At 42.7% G+C, this 16,487-nt stretch overlaps 3 protein-coding genes across 3 annotated transcripts; 1 reads left to right on the top strand and 2 right to left on the bottom strand.

The window, feature by feature from the left end:
* Window positions 1–1,079: 1,079 nt before the first annotated feature.
* On the bottom strand, window positions 1,080–8,005 carry LOC147244054 (protein phosphatase PTC7 homolog). The gene is made up of 6 exons (XM_086186874.1): window positions 7,477–8,005; window positions 5,812–5,991; window positions 4,350–4,548; window positions 3,232–3,355; window positions 2,983–3,112; window positions 1,080–2,894 (listed from the first exon to the last, which is right to left on the bottom strand). Exons 1-6 carry the CDS (start codon window positions 7,676–7,678, stop codon window positions 2,836–2,838), a joined length of 894 nt encoding a protein of 297 aa, XP_086043000.1. The 5' UTR covers window positions 7,679–8,005; the 3' UTR covers window positions 1,080–2,835.
* Window positions 8,006–8,799: 794 nt separating this feature from the next.
* Window positions 8,800–12,990, top strand: LOC147244053 (uncharacterized). The gene is made up of 2 exons (XM_086186873.1): window positions 8,800–8,996; window positions 9,535–12,990. Exon 2 carries the CDS (start codon window positions 9,539–9,541, stop codon window positions 10,955–10,957), a length of 1,419 nt encoding a protein of 472 aa, XP_086042999.1. The 5' UTR covers window positions 8,800–8,996; window positions 9,535–9,538; the 3' UTR covers window positions 10,958–12,990.
* Window positions 12,991–13,738: 748 nt separating this feature from the next.
* Window positions 13,739–15,063, bottom strand: sprn2 (shadow of prion protein 2). The gene is made up of 2 exons (XM_086187593.1): window positions 14,978–15,063; window positions 13,739–14,447 (listed from the first exon to the last, which is right to left on the bottom strand). Exon 2 carries the CDS (start codon window positions 14,425–14,427, stop codon window positions 13,963–13,965), a length of 465 nt encoding a protein of 154 aa, XP_086043719.1. The 5' UTR covers window positions 14,428–14,447; window positions 14,978–15,063; the 3' UTR covers window positions 13,739–13,962.
* Between the last annotated feature and the right edge of the window lie 1,424 nt (window positions 15,064–16,487).

The raw sequence follows: 16,487 nt of genomic DNA, 5'->3' as shown, positions 1-16,487 counted from the left end.
CGGAAGTGAGTGTAAGAACGTTCTAACTTGGCGCCAGTGGCTTAGATGGAAATCATGCAACAAGTACAGGTGTGATATTAAGATAACTTTTGTGTATGAAAATGAAACATTGATTATTGTCCTCCCATCACACATTTCCTGCTTTTTACTTAAAGAAAACACGCGGGATCAGTGGATTCAACGATGGCAGCAACTGTGTCTCTTCTAACACTGTAACAATATCGTCTCCACCTGCACAATGTGAGTTTTACAGCAGGGCAGATCGTGCATTTATATATGGCTTTCCTTCTTTGGTTTCATAAACCTGTCGTACTTTGTTGAACATAACTGGTCACAATACAATTAATGCAAAAAACAAACAAACAAACCCTAATAGTCCTTCTGAGCATTTCCAGCCACTCATCTTACCAAGATTCAAAGCACAAGGAACTTACAGTATTGCTGTTTGATGTTTGTAACAACAACAAAGAAAATGTATCTTTGGTGCACCTGCTTTTAAACTGTAAAGACACTGTCCATTCCACTGGAGTGAGCTGTTACACAAGTGAGAGACTAGAACAGTGTTCCAGTTGTCTTTCATGAATGTAATTTCTCTCTCTCTCTCTCTCTCTCTCTCTCTCTCACTCTCTCACACACACACACACACTCTTTACAATCATGGTGAACACATAAATCATGTCAAGTCATGTACAGATTTGAAAAAGAAGAAGCAGCGAACAAATGTACAAGGAAAAATATTGGACGCGCGCGCACACACACACACACACACACACACACACACACACACACACAGGCAAATGCACACACCCATCTGATTCTCATTTATAGTCACATCTTTATCATCCACATTTCATGTCAGCAAACACCTCAAACTTCCCCTTTAAAACCAAGTTACATAAAAAAAAAACACATCTCTGCCTTTTTTAAATTCACAACCTGACCTATCATTGCAATGGTGAGCATTACCAGATGCTAGCTTTGAGCTTTGTGAGATAACAAATATTAACATTAAATACAACAAACATTCATATTACATTTTACATGTACACCCCCCTTCCCCATTCACACCACAACCCCCCCCCCCCAACACACAACAGCTGCAGCTACCTATCAAGTGTTCGTTTCAGCAAGTGGAAGTGTGGGATTAATAAAGCTCACAGAAATTTGGGCGTCTATACAAAATATATTTATGAACGCGCATGTACATCTCTCACAATAGTAACTTGTTTATCCACCGAAGCAAAAAAGGCCAGAAGGTAGCCCTCTGAACACAAACATATTTACAACATATCTGGATGTGCGCACTAAAAAGGATCCCTCAGCCGAGTGAGAAAACCTAATGAACGTTCAAAAGTCGGCTCTAATAGAATTCTCTTTAGATTCCCCTGCTAGCTAAAGCTAGACACACACACACACACACACACACACACACACACACACACACACACACACACTCTACAGTGGCGTTACAATCCTGACCGTTAAATCTAATTGGATCACAAATTCAAGGATGTTTCAATAATTTTTCAAATCTCACGTGACTGGATGGCACTTCACACACTACAGGGTGATTGTGCCACCCGTAGGAGTGCCACCTCACATCGTTGCTCCCATAAGGAAGAGGATGTAAACAAACCAGAGACCGACGCAGTGCAACAAGTGGTTGTAGTAATACTTTGCAGTGAGAATAGACAAAAAGCAGGAGGACAACCTGGACGTCAAACTGTTCAGGGGACACGGTCACCCCAGGTTCTTTAGCAAAGGCTGAGGGTAACATTTTACTGACATGTCAGTCAACAGCAGGCTACTGGCGACCATTAGCCTTAAAGGCTACAACGGTCAGCCTTAAGGTTGCTTGACGGCTGTCAGCTGTTCTGAAACTGCTTTCTAATTGGCTATTATGGTTCTGCTCGGAAATTACTCAAGTCACCCCGAATTAAAAACTTAAGGGTTGCCATAGCAACATGAGGGCGGCTTGTTTGGTTTACATGTGTTGCCTCTGGGTTGGTTGGAGCAATGACCAGGACAGCTTGGTTGGTTGAATTGGCAATTAGGAAGAAACAAAACAAAACAAAAAACAAAATGTAAAACATGTTTTAAATTTTTGGTCAGGATGCATAAGCCTGGATCTGTAACCAGCTCACACTACTGCATCATCAAGAACACCCTCGCAATTGTACGGAGCGCCAAATCAGACTCCAAACGGGTGTGATTATCCCCTAGTGTGAGTCCAGCATAAGAAAGTTAGCTCTAGTTAGCTCCTCCATTGTTCACAATCCCAGCTTCATCCCCAACGCCAGCCTCTGCCATCCATTTATAGGCGAAATTCAAAAACATGGAACACATTACGAGGTGGAGCAACAAAGATTGCCATGTTCAACAGTCAATTCCCTAATGAATCCCAAACCATGGCTTACTCCTTTTACAAGATAATCTTTTTATACACAAGAACTACTAGATTATCCACCCAAACTGTCCTGGACGGTCTCTAGCCTAACCCTCTAAGAGCCTGCCACCCTCAGCTCCTCCTGGGTCATGGTCAACATGAAGATATCCTAGCTGCCTGCTTCCCCTCAACCACTCCAGCCCGGAACACAACAAGAGGAAGAAAACAAAATGCACACAGGTGGACGTCGGACCTGCAGCAAGGAGGAGTGTGTGTGAGTGTGTGTGTGTGTGTGTGTGTGTGTGTGTGTGGGTCGTGTTGCTGCCAGGGTTCCCTCGTCGGTCCATAGTGCATTTTGGGAGTGCTGCAGGTGGAAGACTCAGGCTGACAGGAGGGATGAGTCACCCCCCCCCCCCGAAGAGCACACATACACTGTCTCACACACGTTTTTAGTCTGTATATTCAGCCACAATGGACAGCAGCACTGTGATATCGTCGGGCTTTCCTCCTGCACAACAAAAGTTAAAGAGTGTGAGCTTGATCTGCACTATGTACTCAGTACTTATCGTTGTGATTGACGCAACAGACCCACTTACCTCGTACATTCAGGCCATTGTCACATGCAAACTGTGCAAAAGGGGACATATAGTTGGGGTCGTAGGCAAGGTCATGAGCTTGCTTTGCAATGTTCTGTGCTGTCTGCAGGACGCTGTCATAGTTTGCAGTCTGAAAAAGACATTCACTGGTGAAAATCCTGACATTTATGATCAAGATGCAGAGCTACATTTATGATCGAGATGCAGAGCTACATAAGTGACGCTGTATGGAACATAACATAATGACACCTTAAGTTTTTTGAGTTCCTGAAGGATCATATAGTCCGGCATGTTGTCAAAGAGACCGTCGGTTGCAGTCAGGATGATGTCACCGAGCTGCACATCAAAGGAGGAGCTGTCAGCTGCTTCGGGACTAGAAGAAACACGACACACATGGAAAGATCGGTCACGAGTGAAGCAGTGAGCATGCTGCGCATGAGCTGCTGTCAGCAGTTTCCGATGTGGAGTAACGGAGAAATTTAAAAGTCACTCAATCTTAATGCAGTGTAGGCGTTAATGCTCCGGCTGACTCTGACTGTCCTCAGCAGACACTGAGGCTACACAAGACTCCATTTCCCCGGAGGCTTTAACCTGCTGCAGTATAAAAGCTTAACCTGCTCTTACAGTGAGTCTGAATAAGAATCACAAGATTTGCAGCCGTTTTTCCACTGCTGGTGCGACGTCTTCCATCTTCCTTGTTTAGCCCAAACTTAATCTTCACTTGTCTTTTATAAACTTTCATTTTCTCGAGATCTGCCACCATCGTCGTCATCGCCATTTGAGCACGGGAGCCAGCAGTTCACTGATGCCAAAAATGTAAACAGTGGGTTTCACATCTAAATGTACTCATACGCTAAGTGAACCAGAGATTTCCTTCTGTGAATCAGCTCCACCTTTAAATGGTGCTAGCTGTCTGAATCGATGCAGCTTCTTCTCACTCATCCAGCCCGGGCATCTCAGCGCATTCGTGAACTTTACTCCATATGTTGTGGTATTAAAAGAGGAGTTACCATGCAGGTGATTTAAGTAGTGGCAGAGAAGCAAGGATAGCCTAGTTTGGCTGGCAAATCTGAGTGCACAAGCACAAACCGGGATCTGATGCCACAGCTGGTATTGTTTTACTTGAAAACATTGTTTGAAGGAGTGTAGCGTGTTTAAACAAACTGAGCACACCTCCCATGTCACATGTCCTGTCCAGACCATTATCCTCCACTTGGAAAAAAAACAAAAAAGAATGGCAAAAGAGGAGCTTGAAAACTCCAGCAGAGAGCGGGAGAGAAGCTTTAAAGATCTGTGAGTTACAAAGCTAAAAGGGTTTGGTTTTTTTGTTTGTTTGATTTTTTTGCTCAACAGTTGGGGGCACTAACCTGTCGCTGAGCACTACGCCTTCAGCCCCTGGTGGAGCGATGGAAAGCTGGAAGGGGGTGTTGAAATAGTGCTGCTGCTCATCAGAGCGGTGGACCACCTCCCCTCCTCGAACCACCAGGAAACCCGAGTCGCCAAGGTTACACGTGTGTAATCTGTGACTTCGTCGATCCAGAACCACAATGCAGGCGGTGCTGCTCCCTACAGATGGAATAAGATAATAAATAAAGGTTAATGAGAGGGAAGGAGTGTGTGATGTTTGTTTTTCCAAATTCTACAGTGAAAGCTCATTTGTAAAGCTTGGATAGGAGACAAGAAGAGCAGAATGCCACCCAACCAGTACGCCTGAGCTCTAGTTTCAGTCCACCTGCCTTGCAAACAAGACAGTCATACAATTTGCATGTGTCCTCAACAAAATGTACAAAACAAAAAACACAAACAGAAACAAAACACACACACACACAAGGTTCCTGTCCCTGTCATGTTCAAGTGACAGCAGCTTTTAGGAGTTACTTCAAGTCCAAGTGAGTAGGAAAGGTCAAGCGCACCCCAGCCGTCCAAAATAAAAATAGGACATTTGACGAACATTGTGTCAAGGAGGGGAGGAGGTGAAGCGTCTGCTCTGACTGGGGGTGAGAGACGCAGCGTCTCTGAAGTAATGTGACCTTGGTCTCATGTTGGACACCTCATGCAGTTCCACTTACATTCCTGACCTTCTTCAGCTCTGGTATGAGGCAAAAAGGTCCTCGCTGTTTAAAGGAAAACGAGGTCACGGAGTTGAATCTTCTAACAGGCATGTATAAAAAAATAAGTTAACCCTGTTACCTCATTGGTGTTACATTACTTTACCATAACAACGGTTCAGGTGTGAACGTGCCATTGGACGACTGTAAGGGGTGAGATTCAGAGTATTCCCTACATATACCTTACTATAAAGATTCTTTGTACACAAAAGCATCACATACATATATTCTGCCATTATCTCTATATGTGTTAAGACACTTGGTCTAACGTACAATACGAGGTGTGTTGGATTATTTCAGTGAATATTTGTAAAGATAATGAACATATAAACAAGTTTTTTGTTATATAGATAAGTATCTAACATTCTCTTGCAAGGCAACCGCCACTGCATCCCGGTCTCAGCACCGCCCACGATGTTTATGATTGGTTGCCAGAATTTCAAACAAGGGTAAATCACCACTCTTGCTTTGGTAGATCAAAACTCTACAGATAAATACGTTGAAGAGTTTCAGCACAAAAATTCTCCATCCATGCACCTTTCTACAAAGCGAGTTCTGTCAAAGGCTGATGGTGTTTTATATATATAATGCAAATCTCCCTGGCTGACTCATGCTGCAGCTATCTTACTCCGCAAATTATAGCTCTTCACACCGGAATAATGACTCACTCCAGCAGTTTGTGTGTGTGTGCGTGTGTGTTCATGCAATGTACTGTACTCACCTAGCAGTGGAACTTTGTTCTGCAAGAGCTCATAGTAGCCAGAGGTCAGGATACCCACTGGATTACTGGGAGTGAAGCGCCCCTCCTTCACCAGTCGCTCACATGTTCTCATTAATGTGGCAGAGAACTGAGACGGGTCGACACCATAGTCACGCCAACCACCGACGCCATCAGCAACACCTGATGACAACATGGGAATAAAATGGGTGTTGTTTTGGTATTCATCAATGACAGCTTGTGTTTTTATATGTTTCACAGTGCCAGACAGAGCTGTAAAGAAACAGCAGGGCATGATGTGAGAACCAGGCCCTCTGTGGATGGAACTCTTAGTTTACGCACACAAAACAAGAGGCAAGTTCTAACTTTAATTCACCATTTGGATTAACAAGCCCTGCGAGAAAAAAAATAGTACCTCTAACCTACTACTATGACTACCACTACTACTACTAGTTCTACTACTAATTCTACTGGGCTCCACTGCAATGTTGCTAAAGCAAGTGTGAATGTGAAGGTCACTGGAAGCCAGCTATGCTGATCTCTGTTATTAAATTAAGGTCATTAAGGGAATTAAAATCCTAAATTCTGAGTTGGAGATTGCTGGTTATTCAACAGAATGTTTGATATTCAGGACAGTGTCTACGCTTAACTTTCTATCTCTGCCAAAAAAATAAGAGTTCAAAAATCACTTTGAGGCCAAAAAACATTCTAGACTTTCGTTTTCTTTCTGGAGTTCCAAATAGGAACCTGTTTAATAGTTGTAGCATGGATTCATTTTCGAAATATAAGTGAGAATATACACCATGGGAATTTCCAGCATATTCAGGCTGTCTGTTGGAGACAGAACCACCGGCCATCCACGTTATCTAAATCGAAAGCTGAAATCCTTTAAGAATATGGAGTGTAACCATGCATTCTTAGCAACAGCAAAGAGCATTCCTGGTTTTACTGTAGACGTATCATCTTGCCATGTGCATCATGTGTAGCCTTACTTGGTAGCATACAGCTTCTTCATGTAACTACTTGACGTATGTAAGAGGACCTACGGTTAGGAAATTATCTAATAGATCGTTTGACGTCATGTGTAGATTCAACAGCGCAGTTTGACAGCCACTTCGCTTTGTTTAACCAGGCGTTGAAGACAAAGCAGCTATGCTAGCAAGGTAGCTAGTGCTAGTAGCAAAATGGCTGCCTCCATGCTCAACCATTCTGACCTTTGCAAGACATTGTACTTTTTAATCTTCGTTATTTTGGATGACGTTTTTTTCAAGCCTAATCCACCTTTAATTAGACCTACGGGTATTCTTCAGCTCGAGGGGGTAGATATCGTACGTTACGGTTGTGTTTTCTTGCGTCGGTGCTCATCTAGGTGAAAGGTCATACCGCCTTAAACTACCTGCTAATAGCGCATAATCGCTGTTAAAGCACAAAACGACAGCAGCTTCAATACGCACACCGAGCCTGTCCTAGCATTAGCCTGGCTTAGTTATCAAATACGAGCCAACACGATGGTTACAAAGGGGAAAAGTTAAACCTCTGTTTCTGAAGGGTGGGGGCTGTTGTGTTTTCATCGAGGGGGTCAGTACACGTGCAGGGTACATCACTGAAGGTCACAGGGACCCGAGGGTGCCCCGGACCAGTTAGTGTAACACAAGTCATGGAGCTTACCCAAAACATCAGCGCTCCTGTACCGCGCAATGAAGCAGGCGTCATCCCCGTAGCACATCCCTTTCTTCAGGATCCCCTTACGAAAGTCTTTCCCGAAGCCATAGCTGGCAGTGACCAGGCTGTAGTCCCGACCGTCTGTCTGAGAGAGTCCGCCCAGGACAGCCCTGGCTACCAGTCTACCATAAGACAGTACGGATAACATCACCTAACAAGGAGCAACCCCGTCCGGATTCAAGCCCGCTCACACGCCGTCCCCCTCACCCGACCCGGCCACCTGCCTGCTCGGCTACCACCTCGGATCAAGCCCCTGTCAAATGCGTCTTTATCCGCCCATTCGAACCCGACTGGTCCGCTTAAGTGAAATCACAATCCGTAAATTGCTCGAAACTAGAATAAACTACCTGTCCTGGCTATTTAGGTTTCATAAACGCAGTTCCTCCACTGGGTTCTCTTGTTCTCCACATCTTTACACTGTGTACCCATCAGAGAGCTCCGAGGACATACGGGCGGATGGACCTTTACAACCATGACGTCACGACAACCAACCATTAGCCAATGACGGAGTCCGCAGCAAATCTTCTGCGCAGGCGTGACAGGAGCACTTGTTTTGTTACACGGGATGGAACGAACGGTCAAATATTTATTCATTTGCTCAGGGTTGAGTAAAGGCTTATGGTAAGCAAGTGAGACGAACGACAAAATAAACAAAATGACTTCGTATTGAATTCATTATATAGTGTAAAAGTACTGTATTACATATTAGTTTACTACACATTTCATTTTTGAGTAGAGTAGGTCTTTATAATCGAGGTTACAACTTTGTCTTGTGGCTAGGCACGCATAAGGACTTTGGGCATATTCTGAGTTCATTTCAGGATTTTTTTTTTTTTTACATTTGAATTGTTTTGAGGAAGCACACCAGGATGGATGAGGTCTTTGTTTAATGAAAGATACTGAAAATACTGAATCTCACTGTTCGCTCTCTCTCTAAAAAAATTGTATTGGAATCCTCGATAACAATAACAACACACCAAAATAACAACACAATTTCACAAAATCAAATTCAATCGATCCAAAACTTTATTCACAGTCTTTGAAAATGACACTGAATAATTCCCTCAATGTGACTTGAGTGTACTGACTTTATTTTTTAAAAATGCTTGTGTTCTTGTGTTGTTATGCTGTGGTTAGCGATCGTATTGTATTTACATACCTATTTTATTTCATTTTATTTTTTTAAACGTATCTACCACTATATTCTTAGTGTAAAAATCTAGACATATACTTTTTTCGAATTATACTTTTTTTTTTTTTTCAATTAAGCTGTGCAGCACAAAGCAGAGCACGGAGTTGCCCCACCCCTGTTTTTTAGGCGGGTACTTCCTGTGCATCTACACAAGCGCACCCATCAAGACCAGACATCAAGTGCATTAGGGAGCTGGCCGGGGAAGAACGGAGGCCACAACAACCAGTCATTTCCAAATTACCGACGACGCACCAAGTTAAATCGTGAACTCACGGTAAGAGATAATTCATTTTTTCGTAATGATGATCGTTTATTATGTTAACCTTCGTGCGGTGGACAGAGAAAAGAACATGTCGACCTTACATATTGCGACCATAACGGAATGTGGTCAGGTTGATTGTGATGCAATAAATGATTTTAGATATTAATTGTCCTGACATGTTTTGCTGACGGTAATTCCGGTAGGTGTGTTGATTTTAACTTAGAAAATGTTCTGCACTGCACTGCAATGTTCTGTACTGATATATATATATATATATATATATATATATATATATATATATATATATATATATATATATATATATATATAATGATAATAATATATTATTTATTTATTTGATTTTAATTTTTTAATTATCAATTTGTTGTTATTAATTATCTAAAATAGCTGAATAATAAATGTGTATGTACATAATGGATTGTTGTTAATTATTACACAGCTTCATCATTATGGAATTAAGATTTTCGGATCATCACATTAAACAGAATATAAGCTGTTGTAATCACAACCTTGAATCACTTTCCTCCAGGACCATGATGGGGAGGTTTTTAAAGCCAGCTTTTTTTTCACTTCTTATTGTGTTTGTCCTGAACACTGAATCGGCATGGGCTAAAAGAAGCGGTGGCTTTGGAGGCAAGAAAACATCATCTACCAGCAGCAGGGGTGGGTCACAGTCCAAGCCTTCCAGCTCTTACCCGGGAAGCCATTCTAATCGGAACACCAATCCCTATCCTGGTGGTGGAAGTTATCCAGGAGCAGGCAATACAAACCCGGGAGGGTATCCCAGACAAAATCCAGCAAGTAACCCAGGAGTTGGTAATTACCCCAACCAGAATCCTGGCAGAGCCAATCCTGGAGGTTTTCCAAACCAGAACCCTGCTTATCCACCTGCAGTCAACCCAGGAAGGCCGAATTATCCACATCAATATCCACCGGCTGGAGGCCAACCAGCAGGTGGCTATCCCAACCAATATCCTGGGAGAGGTGGTACCAACCAAGGAGGATATCCTAACCAATATCCAGCTGCAGGAGGTTATCCAGCAGCAGGAGGCTACCCAGCCGGAGGAGGCTATCCAAACAGGGGTGGCTATCCCAACCAGTATCCAGCAGCAGGAGGCTATCCAAACCGGGGCGGCTATCCCAACCAGTATCCAGCAGCAGGCGGTTACCCAGTCGGAGGAGGACACTCTGGACCAGGTTGGGGTGGGAATCCAGGGGGATACCCAGGGGGATACCCAGGTGGATACCCAGGCGGTTTCTATAACCACAACCCAAATAATAAGATCCTCAGTCCCCGATTTGGTGGTGGAGGTTATGGGTATGGTGGTTACGGGATGGGAGGATCCCCTTTCTCTCGTACTGTGCAGGACATGGGATACCGCCCCAAGTCTACAGGCTTTGCGAAAAAGGCCATAATGGCGGCAGGCGTTGGTGCTGTTGCTGGAATGGCTGTTGGATATGGACTTGGCCGCTTCCCTCGACCCCATTTCGGTTTCCGCAACCCTGAAGAAGAGTACTACTACAACAACTACATGTACCGTCGCTATGGCTCCCGCTCTACAGACGAAAAGGACTATGGCCGTGATTATGTCTACCAGCCTCCGCCACGGGCAGAACCTTACAACAAATTCATGGATCGCTGTATGAACAGGACTGATCTTCTCAAAGATGAGGGCAAAAGCACTCCCACGAATGGTAGTCAGAGTGGAGGCAATGAAGAAGATGATGACACCGTCAGCATTGAGGAAATTGGATACCCCTCTCTAATTGAGCAGTTGAAGGCCCGCCGCTGTGTCGAGGAATTCATGGTTTACTCCGAGCAGTTTCTGCAGGAGCGTAAGCCCGAACAGCAGTTTGCACCCAGTCGCAGCAGCAGCCCCATTTCGCTCAGCGTGCTGCAGTGTGTCACCTCCGTCTTGATGCTACTGTCCAGCATGCTCCTGCTCCAGTGAGAACACCATCCATCCATCCATTTTCTTCCGCTTGTTCCTATTAAGGGTCGTGGGCGAGAGGCGGGGTTCACCCTGGACAGGTGGCCAGTCCAGTGAGAACACTTACACTTCTTTTCACTTCCCCCCGACATGGACCTCTGTCTTCTCTGTTCCATCTGAACGTCTACGTCCAACGATTCTAATCTATAATGTCTCTCAGCATCACCCATAGATGTGCACTACTAAGAACAATCCCTTATTATAGCTGGAGAAAACGCTTAATTGCTAACGTGTTGTACTGTATATAAATAGGGAGTACAGTCTCAGTGTAAATTTTACAGGGAGATCACGAGTTCATTGCTGCATACACTGCACTATTTTATGATGTTGTTTTTTTTTCAAAGTTTTCGCCTCTATTATTTGCACTTTTCCGCACCATATTATTGAGCACTGAAATGGATTCAGGGGACTTGACTAGACCTGCTTCTGCTCACTTGTAGATGAGTTGATAATGAGACTAAATGAGACTTTTTGACTAATTTGAGAGCAAACATTGTATTGTTTAGATATTATTATCGTTTTAAGAGCATTTAAGGACACTGGTATGACCTTATTTTCAATCCCATGTAAGAATTAGATAAAATAAAATTAAACATCCTTAAAGTTAAAGGAACTAACAAAAAAACAGATAAAGATTCGTGTAAACACTGGGAATTGTATTGAGGCCAACAAAAGGCTTGAGTTTATATCTATTTAAAAAATGATAAATGGATGTAGTAATTACTATGACAGGTCGGCGTGAAATTAATAGAACTGTCAGGTTTTCCAGCTTTCTGTCTGGAAAAAATGCTTGACTGTTTCTCTTTAAATGATGAAACTCTGGTAATCAAAAACAGATTTCATGTGTCTGAATGTTGTTAAGCTGCCTGGAAAATCCTCAACAAAAAGGGGTTCTTGGTCCTTGGATGTGAAGAAAATGATGTCATTGACAGGAAGTGATATTGCTGTATGGCCTGCAGCAGGTCGAGAACACAGTGTACATTTGTTAATCAGTAATGTCGGGTGGGGGGGGGGGTGGAATAGGCCCTTACAGCCTTATCTTCTATTTATCCCACCATTCTCACAAAACTCATGCAGTCATTTCATGAGATAATTGCATAACCACTAACTGGAAGTGCCGTCCTGAAAACCCCATAAGGGAAATTAGCAATACAAGTACGATAGACGATACAAATTTAGGGGTGTGGATACAAACTTTTCAAACGTCCTTTTTCTTTGCGGGTCATCAGAACAGCATCCTCTGCCATCTTACTATGCTTTATTTTGTAACTGCTGCAAAAGTCATTCATCATATTTATTAACGTGTATTTGAGTAGTTGAATGTGACTAATCTCTAGGTCAGGTGGGTGTGTAAATACCTCTGTTTAGCCTCTCTGTGTTGTCACACAAAATTAAGTATATGTTCCTTTTTAATTCAAAAATCCATGTGATTTGTGTTTAGTGAAGTTTATAGATACTATATTACTTTGTGTTTGATATTATTTGGCTGTTCCAGTCATTTTTCCAGAATCTGACTGTGCTAATACTTTCTGTCCTGCTGGGTTTAATGAAGTACTCGTGATTTGAAAAATAGTGAGTAAACGTAAGTAAAGCTGAAATAAAAAGTCAATTGTAGTACAGTCCAAATCATTGTAAAACTCTCTTTTAAAGTGATGGTTCTCTTTTTTATTAATCACACAAATATTGCTCCGTATTTCTCTCATGTACTTGCAAGTGAAGAGAAATGTAGATGCAGGTCCACAGGGTTTCTCCTGTCAGTTTCACTGGATTCCTCAGAAATGTACTCAGATTGAAATATGCCGTTTTCATGGTCTAAACTGCAATGTATCAAAGATTGAATGAAGTGCACTTATCTAGGATTGGAGGTCCTGTACCTGTGCGTCACTGAGCTCATCGCAGGAGAATCTGTGTCAATCATCTCGTCATTCAGCATGTCACATAACTAATAGAATTGATTTGTCATGCAATATTTATGTATTAAATAAAATGTTTAAAAAAAGATGTTTCTCTGTCTGACATCATTTCCTGAACTCACCTCAGTTAGTTGAATCACAGTTAGCATGTGCATGCTAAGCTAACATGGAGGACATGCAGCCCATCAGTAGCATGTTAGCATGGTCACAACATGAGCTTAAAGAGCAAAAAAATCTGTTTCATGTATCTGTGGATTCTGTTGAATGTGAGATGTATTATATATCATAGATGCATCCATTTAAAAAAATGACTACAGACTTGACCTCATGTCCTACATTGAAACCGGAATTTGCATCTTTTTTCTTGTCTGAATCTGGCACCTACATCACCATCAAGCAACTCCAGTGCAGACAGTTTGAGACTTAATTGTGTTCTTATTTATGAACATGTGAGCCGCGAGCAGAGATGGGAGGAGCAAGTTACCAAAGCTACAGTAGCATTCCTAACTACACGTCTCTGAATTGTTCTCCTCCATCCACCGTTGCCTGGAGATGTCACTTAGGCGACTTGTAGAACACGGTGTGCCTTCCTCTGGAGTCACAAAAGACTGTGCTTATTGCACAACACCTGTTTGGGGCAGCATGGGGTGGATGTAGTTCAGTGAATGAGGGGATGCTGTTTGGATCCTCGCTGTCCTCAGAGATCAACCACCCTTGAGCAAGATGCTGGACTCCCAGTTGCCCCTTATGATACATAGCAGCCTCCTCTGTGTGTGTGTGTGTGTGTGTGTGTGTGTGTGTGTGTGTGTGTGTGTGTGTGTGTGTGTACCTTCAGTACTGCACTTTCAGTACTGCTGAGTTTGACAAATGCTATACTGTTCATGTACTATTGCAACAGGCAGATTTTTTATGTCAAACTAGTTTTCCATTGATATTTTAAACATGATCTTATCATTTATAGAGAGATGGATCACTTTTAAATCATTTATTGGATTTGCACCTTCACTCACACAAACTGTATTTGATAAGGTCTCCCCCTGTTGAGCCTCTTTATTAGAGAGCCTTCATCCACACTGCTATTAGGAAAGGCACCACATGTCCAAGTGTGAGAAAGACGTTACTCATGGAAGCAGGCGCAGCTGCGTTAAAAGCCCTCCAGCGAGATCGGTTGTGAAATCCTTGGCCTTCTTGGTAGTACAGCTTTTGATCTTGCTCTGAGGAGGCTGTCCTATGGCCACGATGATCCCTGGATCCATGCTTCGGCTTACCCAGGAACCCCAGGCCATATCCGGTGCCTGTGCCTCCCAGCATGCCGGCGGCTGCTGCTGCACCTGCCCACTTCAGGCCCTGCTTGGAGAGGCCACGACTCTGAGAGGGAGAGTCCTTGTTACTGTCACTTTTTTTCCCAAACCTGAAGCCGCCGCCACGCTTGCTGTATGTGTACTGTGCACCCGGGCACAGAGCAACAATAAGCAACAGCCAAACCCACAGTGAGAGAAGCTTTTTCTGGCCACTCATTACTTCAGAGCTGCTGTGTCCTGCAAAAACACATCCACACAAAATAAAAGAGTGACAGGTAGGAAGGGGCATGAAGCTTTTTTTCTGATTTGTTTTTTTGTGTCAGCAAGACAAAAGGAGTCAGTTGGCAGTCATTCAAATTAGCATTAGCGCTTTTGATTTTACTCAATGCGAATCCAAAGTCATGCGCTCGCCAGCACAAACACAACAGGCTTCCAGAACTATCCACATGCTCTGTAAACACTAGGATTAGTTGGGCATTATGTTTGTGTGATGCATATTTCTCCCCGTCAGGGTGCCTGGAGTTTCCCTTCATCTGACACGCAGTATTACATCTCATAGACTTCACCATATCAGTTTGGCTGTACGTATGCACACGAAAATTCCTGACAGCACATTTGGAAAGAAGCAACATGCAAAGTGTCAATAATGCATGTCAAAAAGTATTAAAATGTTAAGGATACAACCTGTAGAGCATCTGATAACAGAAAAAAAATAAAGACTGACGATAATAGTTAATAAAATCAGTTAAACATAAAATGTTTGATACCTTTTTGACTTTTTAAGCGGTTGTGATGATGGAGCGGCGGTCCCTCTTCAAACCATTTACAGTATGGAGCAGCAACAGAATGTTGCTTTGCATTGTTCTTTCAATACCAACATCCAAACAGAGCCCCTCCCCTAAAAAAAACAAGCTCTGCTATTGGTTCAAGATCAATAATGAAGTGCAGTTTAAATGATTTCTGCTGAGGGTGGCATTTCACATCCCCTGGCTGTGGGGCTTTATTTTACCCATCAACAGCTTTTATTTTGACGTGATTCTAATGTGATGGAGGAGCTTTAAAAAACAGAAACAAACAAAACCCCCCAAAACACAGATGAAAATAATGAAAATATTTGTGAAAATCTGTAAAGTGTCCCTTTGCACATGCATCAAACCATACACAAGTGCCATAGACATATGGTTTATGTAAAATACAAGTATCACATTATTTTCCATTTTAAGTCCATTCCATCATCAGGTTTTGTGCACTAGAGACTTATAACTTTGACCTGATTCTTGCTAAACGTAGTTTAGAGAGTCCTAAAGCCTGGTAATTACCAAAGTTAGCGCCGTTGAACATTCGGTTCCTTCATCTGAAAGTCAATACGATCTTTTGATTGCCTGAAGTAAGAGTAAGATCCACTATATCTTAAGACATTTTAACATTTGTTCTACAGCCCAAAAAATGTGTCTCTAAATACACACATTCATTTTGAAGCTATTACAGTGTTCAAAAAGGCTCATAAACCTTTGCTTGACACTCACCTTTTTTTTGTTTTGTTTTTAGCAAGAATTCAGAAATCTGACTGGTTTTAGGTGTAGAGAACCCCTGTGTGTAGAAATCTGGTATATAATCACCCTCTTAAAATAACTGCCTGCATCATTTTTTGACAAATTTTTTTTTTTTGCCTAAAACAACTCCTTATGATGTTTTGTTTCCAGTTTTTTGTGTTTTCTTGAAAAAATAACTTGGGGGATTATTTTGAGTAGGTGACAATATATGTCCCTCTGTGTCTGCCGACACAGGTCAAGAGGTCAAATTTTCCCATCTGTAGAACCGCTCTTCCCGGCCTCCGTAACACGGATGGGAGGATCCTGATGCACGTAGTCCCAGTCCTCACAGTGCTTCAAGGACAGGTGACCCATAAGAGTCAGGCTAGTGGAAATAGTGAGCCAGTTTCGCAACGACGGCGACATGAAGTCTATGAAAACAGTGAGAGGGCAGGACTAGACGTTCCAACGGGACTCTGGCATATGGGATATGTGATACTTATGTAATGTAGTATTACATTAATGCTGTGTTGTGTGTACATATGTGTGTGTGTGTGTGTGTGGGGGGCGTTTATTTCAACCTTGCCAATGTTCTTGTTTGATGTTTGTCTTGATCATTGCTGAGTCTCATGGATGCACACTGAACACAAAATGAATCCTAGATGCTCCTTGCACAGGCTCACATCCAGGAAACTTCCACTTCATAGTCACGTCATGTTCCTGGTCGGCCCTCTGGACTGTTACC

The sequence above is a fragment of the Aulostomus chinensis genome, chromosome 19 (genome assembly GCF_037954235.1).
Source record: "Aulostomus chinensis isolate RoL2024-O1b breed Wild chromosome 19, RoL_Achi_v1.0, whole genome shotgun sequence".
Lineage (NCBI taxonomy): Eukaryota > Metazoa > Chordata > Actinopteri > Syngnathiformes > Aulostomidae > Aulostomus > Aulostomus chinensis.
This window is presented reverse-complemented; position numbering and strand designations above follow the sequence as displayed.